The sequence below is a fragment of the Opisthocomus hoazin genome, chromosome 29 (genome assembly GCF_030867145.1).
Source record: "Opisthocomus hoazin isolate bOpiHoa1 chromosome 29, bOpiHoa1.hap1, whole genome shotgun sequence".
NCBI classification, from domain to species: domain Eukaryota; kingdom Metazoa; phylum Chordata; class Aves; order Opisthocomiformes; family Opisthocomidae; genus Opisthocomus; species Opisthocomus hoazin.
Genome location: NC_134442.1, coordinates 4551768 through 4573493, shown reverse-complemented (window position 1 = coordinate 4573493; position 21726 = coordinate 4551768). Strand labels below are relative to the sequence as shown.

Sequence of the window (21726 nt, the reverse complement as noted above, 5' to 3'; positions counted from 1 at the left end):
TGGAGAGGGAGGCCACCAGCGAAAGCTAACTCCAGTCCCATTCCATAACACATGATCCTACGCCCTCCTCCCCTCATCCTACGGAGAAATTCAGCACAGCCGCATGGGGGCAATTTAATCAGCCTGTTCTTGACATGAGCATTGGAAAAGAGCCCAAACCCCAGACACAGTCATTGAGGAAATTCCCTTTTATTAGACAGATACGAGATGAGAAGCCACCTGTAGCATCAGGCCAGACATATATGTAAAAAAACCTCCAGGCCAGACAGGCTGGGTTCATGTTTCTGGAGAAGCTGAATGAATGCAGACTTTCCTGCAGAAACAGAATTATCACAGATAAAATGCCCAAAGCACAGCAGCTTCCCCAGATACACTGCAAGTCGCTTGTGAAGACACACGGGCAGCTTATTGCTGCTGAAAGACTACTGCTTTAATGAGCTTCATGACTGCATTTTTGAGCTCCTGGTTCCTCATGCTGTAGATGAGGGGGTTCACCACTGGAGGAACCACTGAGTAGAGGAAGGACACCACCAAGTCCAGGGATGGGGAGGAGACGGATGGGGGCTTCAGGTAGGCAAACATGGCAGTGCTGAAAAATAGGGAGACCACGGCCAGGTGAGGGAGGCACGTGGAAAAGGCTTTGTGCCGTCCCTGCTCAGAGGGGATCATCAGCACAGCCCTGAAGATCTGCACATAGGACATCACAATGAAAACAAAACAAGCGAAAACTAGAAATGAAATAATTATAAGAAGCCAAACTTCCCTGAAGTAGGAATCTGAGCAGGAGATCTTGAGGAACTGGGGGATATCACAGAAGAACTGGTCCACAGCATTGCCCTTGCAGAGGGGTATGGAAAGTGTATTGACAGAGTGCAGGAGAGAAGTGAGAAAAGCACTGCCCCAGGCAGCTGCTGCCATGCGGACACAAGCTCTGCTGCCCAGGAGGGTCCCGTAGTGCAGGGGTCTGCAAATGGCAATGTAGCGGTCATAGGCCATGACAGTCAGAAGACAATACTCTGCTCCAGCCAAGCAAACGAAGAGAAAGAGCTGGGCAGCACATCCTGCATAGGAGATGTCCCTGATGTCCCAGAGGGAATTGGCCATGGATTTGGGAAGAGTGGTGGAGATTGATCCCAGGTCAATGAGGGCAAGGTTGAGGAGGAAGAAGTACATGGGGGTGTGGAGGTGGTGGTCACAGGCTATGGCGGTGATGATGAGGCCGTTGCCCATGAGGGCAGCCAGGTAGATGCCCAGGAAGAACCAGAAGTGAAAAAGCTGCAGCTCCCATGTGTCTGCGAATGCCAGGAGGAGGAAGTGGGTGATGGAGCTGCCATTAGTCATTTGGTTCCTCTATGCATGGGGTCCTGTTCCTAGAGGAAGAATCAATGAATAGTTAGGGGATACTTCTCAGAGGAAAATCAAAGCCTGTCTCCTAGATTAAAACTCTCCGAAAATCTTCCCTCCTCATTCCTTTGCCAGGAGACCTTCCTTCAGCTCCATTGCTGCAGCTCTGGCTTATGCTGGCCAAGTGTGCTGTGATCAGCAGGGACTCTTAGCACTAGCTGTGAGGGGTTAGCCCTGATTCAGGAACGAGTTCTCAGTAATAGTGAGAGCAGGGGCCGGACCTGGTATTCAACTTTGTCACATAAAACCACTTCTCATGCAGCAGAGCTTGTCACCATCTGCACTCCCAGCATTAAGAAGAGGGGATTGCGGAGGAAAGTTAGAAAATGTTTGGGTATTTATAGCTCTCCCCGTCTTACCCGGAGAGTTTTCTTGCATTTCAGAAACCCCCAGCATTTCTGCTGCACTCAGGGAGAAGAAAGGGAGTCTTGCAAGGTGTAAGAATTTCTCGTGGCTCAGTGCAGAAAGAGGGCAGCTGGTCTGTCCCTCTGATTTCTTCTTAGCTGTCCTCAGCTTGTTCTTCATGAGATGGAGAGTGATCATACTCTAGTGTTAGCCTGAAAAATAAAACAGGTGCTACCAAAAACAGAGGGATCCAGTGCAGACTGCTAATTGTCTCACCTTTTCTCAAGGTCTCAGCACCTCACTTCTAGCCAAGGACAGCGATGGCTCCTTTCACCAACCCAACAGCATTTCCTCCCTTGTAGCATCTCTGCCCTTCTCCATGGGGCTTTCAGATAATAAAACGGTGTGAGGGGACAGGCTGGCATTCTGGAGGGCAGCTCAGAGCTTGGAAGGACACCTCAAGGAAATAGCCAAGTGTCCTAAGGATAGCATCTGATGAAGGGAGAACCAGCTAATCCTACAGCCCCACAGACTGTATTGCCTACAGACCCACAGGGGAGACGAAAGCTGGGACACTTGTTCCCATGGACACACCTGCAGGAAAGGACCCACAAGATCAGCCTGTGACCCTACAGCTGAAACTCCACCTCCCCAGAGAGCCTGACAGCAAGAATGAAGTCACAATAGCAAGAACACAGACAAGTGGAGAAACAAGAAAATATGCAGCGAGGGTCTGGCTGAGAGAAGCCAGGGCAGAGGCAGCCGGGCCCTCAGCACACCGTCACCCTTCCCCAGCTGTGCACGCCGCCTCCCAGACACCAACACTGCCGGGCAGTTGAGCTCTGAGCCCCTGTGATCTGCAGCAGAGAAATGGAGACGTGGCTGGAGAGCTGCCCCACGGCTCTGCTGGAGCTCTGCTGCAGAGGAGGTGGTTCATGGCTTGGAGCCCACAGCCCTGAGAGCAGAGGCTTTGGTGGGTGGGAGAGGAGGCAAGGGGGCTTGCTCAGAGGAAGGGGTCTGCAATATGTGGAATTGGTCACAATTTTCTGATTTCTCCCTCCCATCACATTTCTGGTTTTCCTTTCTACTCCTTCCCTGATCACACGATCGCTTCCTGTACATTTTCCTCCTGCAAGATGTTTCCATTCCCATGTCTTTCCCTGTCAGCACTCAGACCCCATCCCAACCCCTGTGCACTCACCCTGGCCCTCCAGAAACCTGCCAGTTTGCAGGGCACGGCCTGGGTGCGTGTTCCTGTTTGCAGGATGGAAAAAGCACAGGTCAGACTCAGCCTGATGGGTCCAGCAAAGGTGATGCTACTTCTGTCCATAAGCAGAGGAGTGGCTGAAAGCACATTAGGAAACTCCTGGAAGATCGACTGACCACTCCAAGCTGCAGTTCTGGAGTCTCAGTTGTCAAAATTAAGAACTCCTTAATCATTTATCCTTTCCCATGCACCAAGTGAAGGAAATTGAAAAGCAAAGAGCCAGGAAAATCCTTATCTTTATAGCAAACCTCGTCCTGATCTTCTCTTTGAAACCCCCTGTTGGAAATACTCTGAGAGTGAGCTGAAGCTCTGAGCAGCCCTGATGCACACAGCACCCTCTCACCAGCAGAAGAACCCCACCTTGCTGGGGGTCACTCCTTCCACCCAGAGCTTCTCCCCGCAGCACCACAGGAGCTGCCTGGGCAGGCTGAGCACTGACCCTGGCAGGCGGCAGAGTCCCGGCCCCAGCACACAGCCCCAGGATGCTGCAGCAGGCAATCCCTGCTCTGCAGCACGTCCTCCTCCCCTACACCAGAGTATCTCTGAGAGTTGTACTTACAGATCCCGCAGGCTGTGCGATGGGCCAGCTCGAGGAGATCCCCCCAGGATCTGCAGATGCTATGTCCTGCAGCCACAGACTAACTGGCTGGGAAGGTTCCTCCCAAGAGTGAGCTCTCAGCGTCCTCCAACGCCAGACAGATGTTAACCTCTGTCTGCCTCACTCCTCTGCCCTTGCTGCCTGCAGGCAGTGCCTTCAGCCCTGCTTGGCTTTGCAGAGGAGCTGCTCCTGGGCACAGCTGTCTCTCTGCAGTGCTTCTTGGTTGTCATGAGCTCCATGCTTCCCAGGAGCCCAGCTCAGCTCAGCAGCAGAGGACCAGCCCAAGGCATCACTTTCTCTAGCCACTTGCGACTCCCTCGAGGTGTCTTTTGGTCTCCAGCACAACTTGCTCTGAAACAGGATGAAGCAATCACTGAAGTTGCCTCCCTCAGCTGGGGAGAGACAATTAGTTTCAGCAGTGGCATTTCTCCTGTCATCAAAAGAGTTAGCTCCAAGAATCAGTTTGTCTTTTCCCATCATTAGGCAGCACAGCAAGACCAGGACAGGCATATCTTTGTAAAATTAAGAGGCACCAAGTTGAACTGTTGCTACATCGGGAACTGTTAAAGAAGAAAGGGATAGGGTGTGGAAACACTTCTGAGTTTAGTAAGAGGAAGTGTAGTTAGATCTGAGATACTCTGTGTCCTCTTTGCCTCTGTTAACACCAGCAAGGTCTCCCAGGCCTCGGAGCTTTAAGGCAGGACTCTGGAGAAGAACAGCCAGCAGTAGATGAGGATCAAGTCAGGGGTTACTTAGCAAATTACCCCCTTATCAGTTCATTGAATTGGATAGTCTGCAGCCAAGGGTGCTGGTCAGCAAGGTCAGCTCATGTGGACGACTGAGCACAGCCACCCCCAGCAGTGGGCATTCCCCATCTCCTGGGCTGAGGCATGCACACCAGATGGAAATGTCCGTATCATCCTTGATGGGCACAGGAGGGAACTTCCTTCCTGCTGTGTTGTCAGAACAATCCTCTTCCTCCTCCTCTACCTGAAGGCATCATCTACTTGTTTACCATTTCTAGGCTCAGACATGGTTGTAAGGATTTGCTAAGGCCAGCAGCCAGCCAGCCTCTGCCACTCTCTGGAGAGGGAAACCAGCAGCGGCCACGCCTCCTGGGGACACAAAGAGTGACTTTTCCAAGATCACCTTTCATCTGAACCCCTTCAGAAATGTACTTTTAGATTGGATATCACGCCTTGTATTGCAAATTCTGATCCCATTGGCATTGCCCAGAGGGGCTGTCACAGATGCAGATTGCTCCCCTGCAGATATTTATACTTCGGCAGATTAATGCTTTTCTTGTTGGTGTTGTTCTTGTACATATTGCCACTCTTAGGGAAATCACACAAATACTTGAAGGGTAACTGGAGGATTACCACCCTAGTGGCCCTCCAGTGAATCTGTTCCTCTTTGCCATTGTCTCACTGTCATTGTGCAAGATGTGGTGTGAAAGGTACTGAGCAGAGGGTGGTAATCACTGCTTTTGGCTGGGCTCCTGCTCATACTGCCCAGGATGCTGTTGGCTGCCATTGCTGCTGGCTCCTGTTTTGCCTAAGGAAAATCAAGGACCATGAGGACCATTTCCACAGAGCTGCTGTCCAGCCACACAGCTCCTGGCCTTTGTCACCGCAGCGTGCAACTCCTTTGATCAGTCCTTGGGTCTCTGCAGAAGATGTATGCAAGAGTTGCTTTCTGTTTTTTCCAGTCACGATGAACTTCCAAAATGTATCAGAGTAGCGCTGCTATGACATCGGCCTGGTCTCTCAACATCCTTGGATGCATCTCCTCTGGTCCAATGAGCTGATAAGGTTTGACCTTATCTAAAGTATCCCTGATCTGATCTTCATCCACTGCTGGGTCTCGCCTAGTGTTCGTCCTCTTAGACACCTGGAACTGGGAGACCTTGCTTGTGGAGTCAGAGGCAAAGAAGACAGAAAGAATCTCAGACCTATCAACATCTGCTCTTCCTGAATTCAGAAGTGGCCACACACAATCTTTGTTTCTTCTTTAACTCTTTCTGGAGAAGTAACAGCTCATCGTTATGGCCTTGAACTCCCATGCAAGTGTCAACTCTGGCAGAGCTCTGTTTTTTCTAAAACCAAGCACATTTCTGAATTCCTCCTTTGTTTCAGTCCTTATTATCAGCTCTCGTATGCTTCCTTTTTTCTGTGGAGCTTTCCCATAAGTCTTCTGTTTCCCCAAGATTCTCTCCTGATAGCTCTGCTTATTGTCCTGACTACTGACATGCACAGTCTCCTGCTTCAAAGACATTGTCCTGGAAGACCAGCTGTGCTGAGCTCTGCTGCCCTTCTATGCTGGTCACATGGGGTCCCCCAACAGAAGTCACAAGACTACGCCAAAATCTGATACTTTGAAGCACAGCATCTGCATTCTTCTGCTCTCATTCTCCTTGGGAGATTAGACTCCACTATTTCACGGTCATGACAGTCAAGGTTGATACTGGTTTTTTTCACCCTTGAAGCAGCTTTTCCTTCTTTTTGAGTAACAGATGAATATGAACATCACCAATATTGATCAGCCTGACAGGTGAGCTACAAAGATTGGTGTCCCAAGCTGTGTTTGAACAAGACCCCCCAGAAACCTCTAGGACAATTTGCATGCTGTTGTGGTTCCCTTCCAGTAAATGCCAAGGCAATTAAAGTCAGCAAAGGGACATTAACTCGTTCTTTATCACCACCAGAGTGTCACCCTTACCAGTCTCTCCTCTAACCCTCAACCACAAGTGCTCACCCAGCCTGTTCATCCCATAGAGGAGCTCCACACATCTAAGAATCTCCTTCACACATGGGACACCTCCTTCCTGATCTTTCTGACCTGTCTCTCCTGATCAACCTGTAGCCACCCATCACAGTCCCCAGTCATGTCAGCTGTCTCAACATGCTTCAGCTATTCTTCCCTCCAAGTGGGATGAAGAGATGGCCTGCAGGTCTCCAGCTCCTCCTCTCTGTGCCCCAGGCTGAGGCCATTGGTTCATGGCTGGGCTCCAGCACCTCAGCTGTGGCATGTCTGGGTGGAGAGCAGACTTACAGAAAGAAACCTGCTACCAAGTTCCCAAGGACTTGTGTGTGCAAAGGCTTTGCTTCAGAGCAGAGACATGCTGGAGGGGATGGCAGCTGGAAATGTAAAGGAGAAAGGAGGTGTCCACAAAGAGAGCAAACCCTGCTTTTGGCAAGGCCAGGAGAGGGGTATGCTCTCTGCTGTGGCTCTGCAGCCTTGAGGGACTGTGGTGGAGGTAAAGCTGATCTCAGGAAGGAAGAAGTGATGTTGAAAATGTCCTTGGGTGTGGACATCCTGCAATCCAGGCACACTGTGAAAATCACAGAATCATTGGTTGGAAAAGACCTCTAAGATCATCAAGTCCAACCATCAACCCAACAGCACCATGCCTGCTAAACCATGTCCCAGACTGCAATATCTACATGTTTTCTTGAACATGTCCAGGGATGGTGACTCAATCACCTCTCTGTGCAGCCTATTCCAATGTCTGACCACTCTTTCAGTGAAGAAATTATTCCTAATATCTAATATAAACCTTCCCTGATGCAACTTGATGCCATTGCCTCTCATCCTATCGCTTGTTACTTGGGAAAAGAGACCAGCATCTGCCTCAATACAACCTCCGTTCAGGCAGTTGTAGAGAACAATAAGTTCTCCCCTCAGCCTCCTCCAGACTAAACAGCCCCAGTTCTCTCAGTCGCTCCTCATCAGACTTGTTCTCTAGACCCTTCACCAGCCTCATTGCTCTTCTCTGCACACACTCTGGCAACTCAATGTCCTGCTTGCAGTGAGGGGCCCAAAACTGAACACAGTACTCGAGGTGTGGCCTCACCAGTGCTGAGTACAGGGCACGATCCTCTCCCTGCTCCTGCTGGCCACACTATTCCTGATCCAACCAGGATGCCGTTGGCCCTCTTGGCCACCTGAGCACACTGCTGGCTCATGTTCAGCCAGCTGTCGACCAAGACCCCAAGGTCCTTTTTTTCTGGGCAGCTTTCCAGCCACTCCTCCCCAAGCCTGTAGTGTTGCATGGGGTTGTTGTGACCCAAGTGCAGGACTCGGTACTTGGTCTTGCTGAACCTCATACAGCTGGCCTCGGCCCATTGATCCAGTCTGTCCACATCCCTCTGCAGAGCCTTCATAGTCTGAAGCAGATCAACACTCCCACCCAGCTTGGTGTCATCTGGAAACTTGCTGAGGGAGCACTCAGTCGCCTCATTCAGCTCATTGATAAAGATTTTAAACAAGACCGGACCCAAAAATGAGCCCTGAGAGACATCACTTGTGACTGGTCGCCAGCTGGATTTGGCACCATTCACCACCACTCTCTGCGCTCGGCTATTCAGCCAGTTCTTTATCCAGCAAAGAGTACACCCATCAAAACCATGGGCAGCTGTTTTCTTCAGGAGGATGCTGTGGGGAACAGTGTCAAAAGCCTTACTAAAGTCCAGGTAGACGACAGCCACAGCCTTTCCCTCATCCACTGGGTGGGTCGCCTGGTCATAGAAGGAGATCAGGTTGGGGCCTGATCCCCTGGTTGTCACTCACATGCTCGGTGAGAGCACTCGGGATGAATGACTCCGTGATCTTCACTAGCACCGAGGTCAGGCTGACAAGCCTATAGTTCCCAGGATCCTCCTTCTGGCCCTTCTTGTAAATGGGTGTTACAATGACAATCCTCCAGTCACCTGGGACCTCCCCTGTTTGCCAGGACATCATCAAGAGCCCGATCCATGATTGTACCATCGAGGGGATGGTTAAACAATGGGTGAGAGAAGATCCAGCAGAGTTTGAGAGGGAATGTCCTCAAGAGCAGACCCTGCTGTGATGTTCTTGATGGTCATGCACTGCCCTGTGTCCACTGGGTAGAGAAGGGACAGAAGTGTGTCACTGCAGTTGTGGTGTTCAGTCACTGGTCATCAGGCACCAAATCTGTGTGAGATGCCCTGGGTGGTGCCTGTCACACAACGAGTCTGAATGGAGATGGGGTTCCTGTGTAGGACCTGTGCTGTCCATGACAGGTGCATGCTGTTATCCTAGAGAGCTCTGGCATTTCAGATAGCACTGCAGGCCTGGATTTGTAAATGAAATGAAGATTCAGCTGCCCTGAATGAGGTTAGGCAATGAAAGGATGCACCTTAGACAAATGCAATTATACTTTTAAGACCATGTAGAAAATACAGCTCATAGAGAACACTTATCTCTCCCTGTACCACAGGACTCCATTTCATCATCTGATTACATCCTTAGGCAGCCTTGGACATAAGGAATAGTTACAGGTTCAGTTGTCTTAAATGTGGGCACCTTCTGTCATCTTTGCTGACCAAAGGCCTATCCCACCAGCCTCCAGGAAGTTGCCCTCAGATGCTGCCCTGTCTCTATGAACTGCTCCATTAGAGCTTGCAGTTACCAGAATGCATCTTGGTCACCTCTGGAACCAAACGTGTCACTAGGTGACTGTGTCTGAACATCTTCCTCCTGCCCTCCACCTCAAATAATTAGCAAGGGAACTGAGAAAAGGAGCTGCCATGCAGGTGCCTGTTTTGGTGCCCATCTGAACTGAGGCAAGAGGAATCCCACCTCCTGTGGGTTTTGTAGTGAGCATGAGAGAGACCTGAGTCCTTTTGTGGCCCCAGGACTTCAAACCCAGGATGAGATGCCTTGAATTATGAGGTTGAATCCATTACCTCATTAGGCTTAAAGGAGATCCCTCCCTGTCACTTTCTGGTTTTCCTGTTCAATGATGGGGAAAGGAAAGATGACTTCTGTTTCTAACTTTCTCTAAGAGTTGAAATGACATTGCAGGAACGAAGTGTCTCTCCCCAGCTGAGGGAGGGAACACCAGTGATTGCTTCAGCCTGTTTCAATGCAAGTTGTCCTGGAGACCAAGAGACACCTCAAGGGAGCGAGCCCAGAGTGGTTAAAGAAAGTGCTGCCTTGTGCTGGTGCTCTGCTGCTGAGCTGGGCTGGGCTCCGGGGATGGAGGGAGCTCAAGGCAAGTGGGCAGCACTGCAGAGAGACAGCTGTGCCCAGGAGCAGCTCCTCTGCAAAGCCCAGCAGGGCTGAGGGCACTGCCTGCAGGCAGCGAGAGGAGAGGAGCGAGGCTGAGAGAGGTTAAAGGCAGCGTGGGCTGAGAGGATGCTGAGCGCTCACTGCGGGCAGGAATCTTTTCAGCCTTTGACATGGTAAGTCTCTGCATGAAGGGTAATGTGTGGGCACTTTGTGGAAAGATCTCCTCAAGCTGGCACACCCCACGTCCTACGGGATGGACCATGAGGAGTATCACAATTTACCGCATGTAGAAGATGAGGATGTGCTGCAAAGCAGGGACTGCCTGCTGCACCCTCAGAGGGACAGGCCATGACAGCTGCCTTCTCCCAAGGACGGCTGCAGGGTTGGGAAGGTGGATGTGCAGCCCGGGCTGCCCCAAGCTGTCCTTCCGAGAAGGGTGTCTGCACCAACATGGGGCTGTGTGCTGGGGCAGGAACTCTGCTGCCTACCAGGGCCAGCACTCACCCTGCCCGGGGAGCTCCTCATGCGGTTTTGAGGAGAAGCTCTGGGTGGAATGATTGACCCCAGCAGGACAGGGTAGGATCCTTCTGCTGTTGAGAAAGAGCTGCATGGGTCAGGGCTGCTCACAGATCCAGATTAGCCCAGGATATTGAACAGGGGATAAGCGAAGAGGAAAGTCAAAGCAAGGATGACAATCCAGCTCTACAGCTACATGCCTAGTTCCCTCTGAGGATCTCAGGGACAGAGAGCAACTACCTGGCTATGTTTGAGTCTGGGATGTGTGCAGCTGGAGAAGTGTAGCAGTGTCCTGAGTGCCCGGCTGCCTCTGCCTCTTTCATGCAGAACCTCACTGTGTTTCTCCTTCTTGCTCTACTTGTCTGTGTTACTGAAGCTGTTCCCTTGCTCTCTCAGTCAGGCTCTCTGGGAATGGGAGTTTCAGCTGCAGAGTCAAGCTCTGATCTTGTGGGTCATCCTGTGCAGGCGAAAGAGATGTGTCAGCTGTGTCTAAGCTGTGGGGCTGTGGGCAGTGAAGTCTGTGAGCCCAGAGAACAAGTAATTTTTCCCAAAATCTGAAACCACCATTAGGACACATGGCTATCTTCCTGATGTGTCTTTCCAAGATCGGAGCTTTCCTCAAGAGTGTAAATCTTTAACATAACACAACTGCGTTATCTGAAAACCCCAACGGAGAAGCGCAGAGATGCTATGCCTGACCGAGGAAATGCTCTTGGGTTGGTGAACTGAGCTGCAGGTGTCCTTGATTAGAAGTGTTGTGCTGAGACCACAGGAAAGGGTGACATGTTAGATGGTCTGCTGTGGATTCCTCTGCTCTCAGCAGTGTCTGGTGGCTTTTCAGGATAACACGGGAGTGCGATCACTCTTGATCCTAGAACGGTGCAAGCCCATGGCAGCTGGGCAGCCCTGTTCTCCCTGAGCACAACAGAAATGCTGAGGATTTCTGAGATCCAAGAACATTCCCCAGGTGAGATGAGGGGAGCTGTCAAAAAACCCCAAACCTTTCAAACTGCCTTCTGCTATCCCAGTTCTTTAGGACAGGGAGTGCAGGTGCTGGCCAGCCCTTTTGAAGTTAGGAGCAGTTTCATCTGACAAAAACCCAGACAGGTCCCCTCCTATGCCACGCTCATGAACCTACATCTGCAGAGCAAGGCTGACTCCTTAACAGCCCGTGGGAAGAGGTCTTTCTCCTCACAGCACATTCAGCAAGCACCAATCAAAGCTTCAGTCACAGAGATGAAGAAAAATCTGACAGAAAGAGAAAAGAAGGGGTGTGTAGCAGGGGAAGGGTCTAAAAGAAGAGGCTCAGAGAACAATCTCCTGAACTGTCACTGTCTTTTCCTCTTTGGATTGAGTTTCTATTGCCAGAGGGACCAAATGTCCAATGGCAGCTCTGTCACTGATTTCACGCTCCTGGCATTCGCAGACACCCGGGAGCTGCAGCTCTTGCACTTCTGGCTCTTCCTGGCCATCTACCTGGCTGCCCTCCTCAGCAACGGCCTCATCATCACTGCCATAGCCTGCGACCACCGCCTCCACACCCCCATGTACTTCTTCCTCCTCAACCTCTCCCTCATCGACCTGGGCTCCATCTCCACCACTGTCCCTAAATCCATGGCCAATTCCCTCTGGGACACCAGGACCATCTCCTATGCAGGATGTGCTGCCCAAATCTTTCAGTTTATCTTCTTGGTTGGAGCGGAGTATTGTCTTCTCACCATCATGGCCTACGACCACTACATTGTCATCTGCAAACCCCTGCACTATGGGACCCTCCTGGGCAGCAGAACTTGTGTCCACATGAGAGCAGCTGCCTGGGGCAGTGCTTTTATCAATGCTCTCCTGCACACTGTCAATACTTTTACCATACCTCTTTGCCAAGGCAATGCTGTGGAGCAGTTCTTCTGTGAAATCCCCCAGATCCTCAAGCTCTCCTGCTCACACTCCTACCTCAGGGAGGCTGGGCTTCTTGGGGTTAGTGTTTCTTTAGTATTTGGGTGTTTTGTTTTCATTGTGCTGTCCTATGTGCAGATCTTCAGGGCCGTGCTGATGATCCCCTCTGAGCAGGGACAGCACAAAGCCTTTTCCACATGCCTCCCTCACCTGGCTGTGGTCTCCCCGTTTATCAGCACTGGCATATTTTCCTACCTGAAGCCCCCCTCTATCTCCTCCCCATCCCTGGACCTGCTGGTGTCTTTCCTCTACTCAGTGGTTCCTCCAGCGGTGAACCCCCTTTTCTACAGCATGAGGAACCAGGAGCTCAACGGCGCCCTGAAGAACCTCATTCTGTCAGTGTTCTTTTAGCAGCAATAAGCTGCCCCATGTCTCTTCACAAAAGATTTTTGATGTGTCTGGGGAACCTCCTCTGCTTTGTGCATTTTTCCTGTGATAATTCTCTTTCTCCAGCAATGTCTGCATCCATTCCACTGCTGCAGAGACATGAACACAGTCTGTCTGACCTAGAGGCACATGTGTCTGTCACAATGGTACAGCTGTCATCCACTGTAAAATCTCTCTAATAAAAGGGGATTTTCATTGTGCCAGTGTCTGGAGGTTGGGCTCTTCTTCCATGACTGAGATCAGGAACAGCCTGAAGAAATTGCCCTCACAAGGTTGTGCTGCTTTGCTGGGTTTTTGTACGGGCTGTGGGGTGGAGGACATGGGATGCTGTGATAGGGAGTGGAACTGGAGTGAGCTTTCACTGGTGACCTGACCACAGGTTTATCAATAGTCTTTTCTGCATGGCCACTTCCCTCCTTCTGCTGGGCTCAGTGCCTGCACAGAGGGAATAGGCAGCCCTGCTCGACTTCTCTCCTTGTCTAGACCCTGGCAAACTGCGGAACAGGGATGTCTGTAAAGCCCCACAAGGCATGCGGATAGGACTGGGTAGGTTCCAGGACCTGGAGGGGGGGTATCTCAAGTAGAAGGCGCACAAGGGGGACAGGTCACAAGGAGGTGTCTTGGCAATCACCCACGATAAACTTTCCTCACAGCGAATACACCCTTTACCATGCTGAGCTTGAGCAGTGGGTCCATGGGGCCATGTGTGGGACAGTGGGGCTGGGCTGGGACTGGCCAGGCATTGACAGGGGTCACAAAGCAACGGCCATGGGGTAACCACCTAAAATTGGTGGCTGCAAGAACAGTTACGAGCAAGGAGAAGAGATTCATATTTCAGATCCCCAATGCAGGAATGATATTGGCGAGCTGGAGAGGGTTTAGCAAAGGGCCCTTGGGACAGCCAGGGACTGGACCACTTGGCCTGTGAGGAGAGGCTGAGGGAGCTGGGCTTGTCCAGCCCAGAGAGGAGAAGGCTGAGGGGGACCTTATCCCAGCCTGCCAGTACCTATGAGGAGGACACGGAGAATACAGGGCCTGTATCTTCTGCATGGTGCATGGTGGGAGGACAAAAGACAGTATGGGGAAGGCGAAAGAGGAGACGTTCAGGCAGGACAGAGGACAATATTATTCCCCAGGGGCTCAGCCAAGTTCTGGAACAGGCCACCCTGAGAAGTTGGGCAGTCTCTGTCCTTGGGGGTTTTTGAAACTCAGACTGAACCAAGCCTTGAACTACGTGGTCTGACCCTGTTTCTGACAGGTTGCACTGCAGACTTCCTGAGGTGCCTTCAACGTCAGTTCTCTTACCATCCTACGATGTCTGGCCCTTTTTCTACCTGGAGCAGAGCAGATGTTTGTTGCGTATATATCCCCCTGTGCTGTAAGTGACCATCTAAACCAACATCTAAGGCACCTCAGCATGACTCGCTTTGGGCAAAGACTGAGGATGCCTCTGCAGGGAAATTTTTAGGCCATGAGGCTCTGTTCAAGACACCAGAAGGTCTTGTTTTAATGTCTGTAGGCCTGACAGATGTCAGTTAATAACAATGAAAATTCATTCAAGAAGGACAGAAGACAAAGAGCAAAAGCAAAGAGATGTATCAACACACTTACGGAATATTCCGTTGTTCATTTCAGGTAAGCTGTCCCATCTATGTCACCTCCCAACCACTGGCCCACCCTGAGCTAACCAGCTTTGGGGTGGTTGGAGAGACAGCCTTCACGCGGTGTGAGCACTGCTCAGTAATAGCCAAAAGACTGGTGCGTGATCAACGGCGTTCTTAGCCACAAGTCCAAGCACAGCAGCATGTGGGCTGCTGTGGGGAAACTGAACTCTGTCCCAGCCAGACCCAGAACAGTGGTGTTCAGGAGTCTCTTCCAGTCTGTGATATTCTATGACGCAATGAATTTTTTCTTTGGAAAACTCTCAGAAGACAGAACAGAAAGCAGAAGAATAAAAAGCAGGGAGGCAGAAGCAAATATAAAAAATGAACAAGTCTAAATAGAGCAGTTCCTCTGAGGAACATTTCTCCACTCCAAATGTTGGTAGTAAATCTTTTAGATAATTTTAAGGAGACAAGTTTATTTTTATCTGCTCAGGAACTGGGCCCCAATGAGGGTCATGATCAGGTACAATACCATGTGGACAATTGTTTTTAAGGAACTCACAATCCAGTAGGGAATCAATCGCTGTGAAGACCACTGTGAGCCCACTGCTGCCTCTGGTGGTCATTGACCAACAGCAAGGCACACAGCTGAGAAGGGGACCCTGACGTCACGTCTTTCTGAAGCACCTGATAGGTCAGCCCTTGGCTCGTGGTGGGGAGATGTGTTTTTAACCTCGCCTCTGCCAGTGTCTGTGACAGGCCAGCAGCAGGCACCTGGCTGGCACAGTGACTGGGAGACCCCCTCTGCCGAGGGACCCCGGCTCACTCTAGGAAAAGGGCTGACAGTTTGGATGTCGTGTCTCTTCTGTCCAAGCACAAGATGGGACAGCAGCAGGCACACAGCTTGGGTGTGTCTATTGGAGAAGCTGAAAGTCTGGCAGCCTTGGGAGATGGTGGGGAGGCTACTCCTTGGGGGTTAAATGAAAGGCCTCAAGAAGGCTGGTGGGTTGGGATGCTTCTTGATGGATTGTTTCCAAGATGACAGAGCTTTCCTTGGAGGTAGGAAACACCAGGGGATAGCAACACTGACACACAGTGCAACTTGACAGGTGGACGCTGGACATGCGGAAAAAGAAATGTCACTCAGTGGGTAGTGCTGTAGTGCTGTGGTATAAGAAGTAAACCTGAAGGAGGATGAGATCAGTCCATCTCTTTGTGTTTCAAGGAACACAGTGTGAGGGAGGACAGACACCAGTGACTGGATGGAAATGGCAGGGTGAGAGCAAGGTGAGGAGGTGAGATGGGTGTCTGCAGCCTGCAGGGAAACACAAGCAGCTGTGGGACAGCGTAGGACAAGCTGTGGAGGAGATGGCAAAGGGCCCTGGCAAGGTTGGCACTTGCCAAGAGAACCCAAGGCTTTGTCCCCTTGGCTATTTCAGGTGTCTCTGCCGCCAAGGCCTCTGAGGAGACCTGTTGTCCTAAGGCACTGGGGGGGCTCATTGCCTCCTTGCACAGCCCCAGGAAGGCTGGGAACTGTCACCCCGTTGGCCTTCCCTCAGCATCACCCACCCCACCTCCCGCTGCCCCAGCAAGAGCCCTGAGCAAGGCCTGAGGGACAGGATCTGCCTTGCCAGGGGCTGGGGCTCAGCCCTTGGCCTTTCTGCCTCACCAGACACACCCAGGGTGTTCTCAGCGTCTGAGCTGCCTGCACCTTCCCTTTGCTACCTGCCATCATGGCCTCCAGTTCTGTTCTCTAACGAGTCCCTGGGAAGGCTTTGCTGGTAATGGCCCTTAGTGGGACTGCACCATACTTCAAGGTAGACAGGATGTTTTTTTCTCCTCATTTTCATATCAGGAATGATTTGTGCAATCTCCCCTCAGTATCTGAGCTTCAAGGACTCAGCTCAAATGCACCATGGGGCTCATTACAGTGAAGATAGCCCTAACAAACTATGCCTCTTCTGGTAATTCACTTCTAGTCTGGTACAGTTAAGTAGAGAGGTTTCGTAACGTAGTTATGGAGGAAGATTTTCAAAAGCTTCTAACAAAAATGGTTTTTTAATTTATTGGTGTGTAGTTTATCATTTGTTAGTGTTGAGATGAGGCGACAGCAGCATTCTCTGACTGATGTTGATGCAGAGTCTCTCCTCAGGAGGTCTTTCCCGGTTGCAAAAGCTGTCCCTTGAGGTCTGACACAGTATGGACAACCTTGCTCCACACCTCCCCAAACCCACCATTGCTCTCCTTGGGGCCACCTGGGACTCACACCCCTTTTCCTCACATCAGCCTTCTCCTCTGAGCTCTGCAGCTGCCTGTTCCAGCTCCTTTGTACCAGCTCCCACCTGCTTTCCTTAGAGAACTGCCTGCACACAGGCACAGAGGGATTCTTCTGCTTTTTGAATAAACAAAGTAAAAGTTACAAGGTTCACCATTTACATAAAACCCATTCCTCCTCTCTGTGCCAACAACAAGCTGCCACCCATGATGTTCTGCTTCCACAAGGCATAACAAGGCATGAACTGTTTTAGACAGAAAGGCAATTATAAAATCAACACAATTAAAGACTTAGCTAAAGGCAGAATTACACAGCATACTGAAAGATGGCCAAGCTTTCAACCCCCTGAAACTCAAAGTAGCAACTGGATTGCTGAGACGTGTCTGAAGAATCAAATAGTTGCAATTAGATATTTCTTTCACTCTAAAACTTTCATTCTGTTTCTCTGTTTCTTTCTTTTTATAAAATGTTCTCTACTTTTCCATCATACTGGGATGTACAGTATTAATAGAAAGGCAATACACAAAATCCTGCAGAGATCAGTATATTAAAATAAAGCAAGGCGGATAACACCACGAACGATGTATTAAGGTTAAAGCTTCAATAGGACACTTCTTTCACTCTGCATCGTTCATTCTATTTCTTTGTACTTTTTTTTCTAAATGTCCTCAACATTTCCATCATACTGGCGCCTACATCATTAAGAAATATAATATTGTGTCTTGCATAGAGCCCAGGGCCCCAACAATCTCCCTGCCCTGCACTGCCCATGCCACCTCTAACTCTTGGCACTGAGTGAGTCATGCTCAGAAGTGTAGAACATTTTTGCCTGATGCAGGAAAGTGGAGTAGGAAAGTGGAGTAAAAAGCTTCAGTGAAACCATCTCTTACTCCATTGTCAAGGTTGCACTGTTCACATGAAATCTATATTATCTGTCTTTCTATGTAAGTATATGCAATAATCTATATTTATGTGTTAGTAAATGTGTAGAAAAATATATAGGTGTGTCCAGTTAGTCAGCAAAATTAATTTCCTCTCAACAGTCTCAAAAGGAAGAATCTCTGTTCTGAGGAATTACTGTATTTGTACTGGCTTGGTCACTCAGTCCCCTGCCCCAGTGGACACTGGGACCAGGGGTCCCTCAGCTGCCTTCCTTGTGCCAACAACACATTCAGAGAAGCCCTTCTGGGTGCCCTCCCCATGCTGGGCCATTCCCAGGCACCGCTGAGCTTTGGCTTTGCTGGCTCCATCCCTGCGCCCACAGGCCAGGGGTCTGTCTGCCTCCTGGGCAGCCTGGCCCCCCTCCAGCCTCCCTGCACTTCCTTCTGGAGTTTGACCTCCTAAGTCAGAGGGGTTCCTGTTCATCCACACTGGCCTCGTGCCAGCCCCTGCTTGACTCCCTGTGCATCAGAGTGGCTTCTTCCTGGGCTTTGAGGACATTGTCCCTGAGGATCCAAGAGGCCCTCACAGTGCCTTTGTCCTTCAGGACAGTCCAAGCAGATCATCAGATAACTCAAACCATCTCTTCTCCAGTCCTGCACCATTATACTGGCAGTTTTTCTACTTCTCCACCAGCTCATGGTCATCGAAGCCATGGCTGCCCTCATCCTTCCCATCCCCAGCCACATCCACCTTCTCTGTCAGTAGGAGACCAGCCCTAGTCAGCTCATCGAGTGTCTGTGTCCAAATGTTGCCTTCCACAACCTCCAGGAATCTCCTGGGTTGCTTGTGCCAAGCCCTGCTGCCCTCCCAGCAGACTGTGGGGTGGTTGAACTTGCCCTGTAATTGAGGACCTGTGACCGTGAGGCTTCCTCCAAGGCAAGGCTCTGTGTTCACCAGTCTCTCCTTTGCCCAGCGCTCCCCTCCACCTCCTCATCCTCCTGCCTGCCTTCCTGAGGAGCCCTTGCCATCTCTGGCTGCCCTCCCACCACTCGAGCTGTCCCACCAGGGCTCTGCAGTCCCTGTGGGAGGCAAGTTGCTGCCTGCCCAGCAGAAAGGACAGCGCTGGGGAGGGGAGAGGAGAGGCAGGTAAAGAGGAAGTGTCTGGGAGGTCAGCTGGGAGGTTACTCCTGCTGCTGGAGAAGGGTGATGTAGCTGGGAGGTGGATTTTGATGTAATTTCATTGGAAAGATCCAAACTGGCTGGATGCTGAGGCAGGCCCAGAGATGTCGCCTGGAGTGTCGGCAAATCCAGGCAGCAGTGCTGAGAGGTTGGGCGAGGGGAGATGCAGAGGAAGGTGAAGATGACCTGGCTTGGAGGTGGATTGTGAGGTCATTTCTGTTGCAGTAACCTGAGTGACTTGCAGTAGGTGGACAGATCCTGTGACATCATCAAGTGCATCACAAATGCCAACATGACACAAATGGTAGCTCAGTCAGTGGAGAGGGGTAGAGTTAAGCAAACCCAAAATGACTGGACTGTTGCATGTTATGTCACCTCAGGACAGCAATTGTATTGGCCAGGAACAGACAAACATTATGAGGTCATCAAGGACAACAGAAGCGAAAGCTGCAGAGCGATGACTGGGCGCCTGGTGAAGCCCTGCCCTGGGGTGAAGCCAACTGTATATGACATGACATAGGCAACTATGGAACATGGCATGAGAAATTGCAGGATGTGAGAGAGATCCATGTAAGAAGGGACTAGAAGTACAGGCAGCACCATGTGTCCAAGATGGGTCTCACAAGTGGTTGAAGAGCAGAGACCTGAGGAAAGGCCAAACTGCACGGATAACTGGAGGGGAGCATTGGGGAGCTTCTGGGTTGTCAAGCCTTGCAATGCCAGCGGTGCCAGGGGAACAGAGCAGTAATGCCATGTAAGGTCCAGATGACTTAGGTAATGGTATCCCAACTATCAAACGATGGTACCATCGATGGGGAGAGGGGAGGGATGCAAGGGTCCAGCTGCAGTGTGGAAGCGGCTGATCAAGGCTGAGCTGTTCAAACCCTGTGTGTGTCCTGCTTTCTAATTTAAATCTGCTTCTGGCTATTTGCTATTTGTGAACATGCTCATTAGTGTGTGTACATGTGTGTGTGCACATGAATGTACGTACATGCGTTGCTGGCCAAATCCACGTGGGGCTGGCTGGAAGAGGAGGACACCAAGATGTGGAGACACCCAAGGCTCAACTTGGCTAGAGGGTAGTGGCTCCATGACTGGGTAGGATACCCGGGCAGACCTAAAACTCAGACGCGCACTGGAGGGATCATGGGAGTGTGTGCACCCATGGCTAAATGCTGCAGAGGATGAAGAGACCACTCATGACCTTCACACCAGATAAGACTGAGAAGGGAGCAGAATGGTGACCATTGTGTGCTCCATGGTTGTGTGTGCTCTGTTGTTGGAGTGGTGGCTGCAAAGGTGCTGCTCCCTGTTGGAGCTGGTCTGTGTATGGTCAAGTACACCCATCTTTCTCTCCCTGCAGATATTGGTATTTTGCACTTTCTGTTTGGGTGACTGCCACCTTGGGTGATGGCTCACTTAGCGGGGCTTCAGCCAGGACTTAGTTCAGGCACATGTGGTCCCCGTATAACCTCAAGGCTCCCAGGAAGCTTCAGATTACCTTCCTGGAGAATTTTTTCTGCACAGTCTTATCAAAGAAAGCCCTGGGTACACCTCACTCACCATTCCCCATCTCCACGGTCACCACGCACCAATGGGTCAGTTCAGATTCCAACCCTTGGTCTCTAACAGCTTCCAATGGGACCACAAGCTTTACTCTTCCAATTCCAAGGAGAAATAGGCCCTTTGGGGTGACATTCCTTGGGCCTGTTGTTGGTATCAACCTTGGAAGAAGAGCCCAAATGTCAGTCACTGCACTGGGATGGTCTAATTTTATTTCGGAAATGCTATGAGAGCGTCAGCTCTGTCTCAGTTAAACACACAACTGTATATTACATCCAGGTTAGAGCAGTTACATTCCTCAACAAAATTAAGATGAATTCAGACACTTATGCAGGAAAATAGTAAAAATGATTGACAATAGAGATAATAATAATAAAATACAAAACAGCAAACAAAGGTCAGGCCTGCAGTGGGGCAACATGAGAGTCATTCCTGAAGAGTGGCGGAAAAATTATGGCAAGTGAGAAGCATCTCTGGAATAACTTTTCTGATGGATACCTTCAGCTCCTGGTTCCTCATGCTGTAGACGAGGGGGTTCACTGCTGGAGGAACCACCGAGTACAGTACAGCCACCACCAGATGCAGTGATGGGAAAGAGATGGAGGGGGGCTTCAGGTAGGCAAATGTGCCAGTGCTGATAAACAGCGAGACCACGGCCAGGTGAGGGAGGCACGTGGAAAAGGCTTTGTGCCGTCCCTGCTCAGAGGGGATCCTCAGCACGGCCATGAATATCTGCACATAGGACAGCACAATGAAAACAAAACACCACCAAAATGCAAAAGCAATACAAATGATAAGCCCAACTTCCCTGAGGTAGGAATGTGAGCAGGAGAGCTTGAGGATCTGTGGGATATCACAGAAGAACTGGTCCACAGCATTGTCTTGGCAGAAAGGTGTAGAAAATGTATTGGCAGTGTGCAACACAGCAGTGAGAAACCCACTGCCCCAGGCAGCTACTGCCATGTGGACACAAGCTCTGCTGCTCAGGAGGGTCCCGTAGTGCAAGGGTCTGCAGATGGCAACATAGCGGTCATAGGACATCAGTGTGAGAAGAAAAAAGTCTGCTGATATCAAAAAGGAAAAGAAAAAAAACTGTGTAGAACATCCTGAGTAGGAAATGGCTCTGGTGTCCCAGAGAGAGTTGGCCAAGGATTTGGGCACAGTGGTGGACATGGAGGCTAGGTCAAGGATGGAGAGGTTGAGGAGGAAGAAGTACATGGGGGTGCGGAGGCGGTGGTCACAGGCTATGGTGGTGATGATGAGGCCGTTGCTGAGGAGGGCAGCCAGGTAGATGGCCAGGAAGAGCCAGAAGTGCAAGAGCTGCAGCTCCGGTGTGTCTGCGAATGCCAGGAGGAGGAACTGTGTGATGGAGCTGCTATTGGGCATTTACCACCTCTGGGCATGGGAACCTGTCAAAGGAGGAAAAGACAATGACAGTTTATGGGAAAATTCTCCCTGGAAAAAAACTTGCCATTATGCATAGAAACTCCCCTCCCTGAGCAGAAGGAGGAACGAGTCAGCTGTTTCTCTGTTGCTACCAATACAGTGGTATTGTTCACCAGAGTTTTAAGTGCAACTTGGGCACCTACTTTCCATGACGATTTCTCTGTGCCAGGGCCCTCAGCGTTGGTGTCAGAACAAAAACCGACCCACATCCCCAGCCCTGCCCCAGAGAGCAAGAGCAGCACAGACAAGTGGAGAAACAGGGAAGAACACTGCA

The 21726-nt window shown here is 50.7% G+C and overlaps 3 protein-coding genes across 3 annotated transcripts; 1 reads left to right on the top strand and 2 right to left on the bottom strand.

The window, feature by feature from the left end:
- Positions 1–405: 405 nt before the first annotated feature.
- Positions 406–1413, bottom strand: LOC142364854 (olfactory receptor 14C36-like). The gene has a single exon (XM_075444977.1). It carries the CDS (start codon positions 1339–1341, stop codon positions 406–408), a length of 936 nt encoding a protein of 311 aa, XP_075301092.1. The 5' UTR covers positions 1342–1413.
- Positions 1414–8205: 6792 nt separating this feature from the next.
- LOC142364815 (olfactory receptor 14J1-like) lies at positions 8206–12606 on the top strand. Its single transcript, XM_075444940.1, has 5 exons — positions 8206–8238; positions 8347–8403; positions 11361–12297; positions 12373–12451; positions 12570–12606. Exons 1-5 carry the CDS (start codon positions 8206–8208, stop codon positions 12604–12606), a joined length of 1143 nt encoding a protein of 380 aa, XP_075301055.1.
- A 7826-nt stretch (positions 12607–20432) lies between these two features.
- LOC104338065 (olfactory receptor 14A16) lies at positions 20433–21392 on the bottom strand. The gene has a single exon (XM_009944081.2). The coding sequence runs from the start codon at positions 21390–21392 to the stop codon at positions 20433–20435; it is 960 nt and encodes a 319-aa protein (XP_009942383.2).
- Positions 21393–21726: the final 334 nt, after the last annotated feature.

What these genes read in the sequence shown, in the direction of transcription:
- LOC142364815 (XM_075444940.1), top strand. Translation starts at nt 8,206, where the DNA reads ATGAATGACTCCGTGATCTTCACTAGCACCGAG. An exon ending in CTCCCCGTTTATCAGCACTG is followed by an intron (nt 12,298 to 12,372) that starts GCATATTTTCCT and finishes TCCTCTACTCAG; the next exon opens with TGGTTCCTCCAGCGGTGAAC. An exon ending in GCCCTGAAGAACCTCATTCT is followed by an intron (nt 12,452 to 12,569) that starts GTCAGTGTTCTT and finishes CTCTTTCTCCAG; the next exon opens with CAATGTCTGCATCCATTCCA.
- LOC142364854 (XM_075444977.1), bottom strand. Translation starts at nt 1,341, where the DNA reads ATGACTAATGGCAGCTCCATCACCCACTTCCTCCTCCTGGCATTCGCA.
- LOC104338065 (XM_009944081.2), bottom strand. Translation starts at nt 21,392, where the DNA reads ATGCCCAATAGCAGCTCCATCACACAGTTCCTCCTCCTGGCATTCGCA.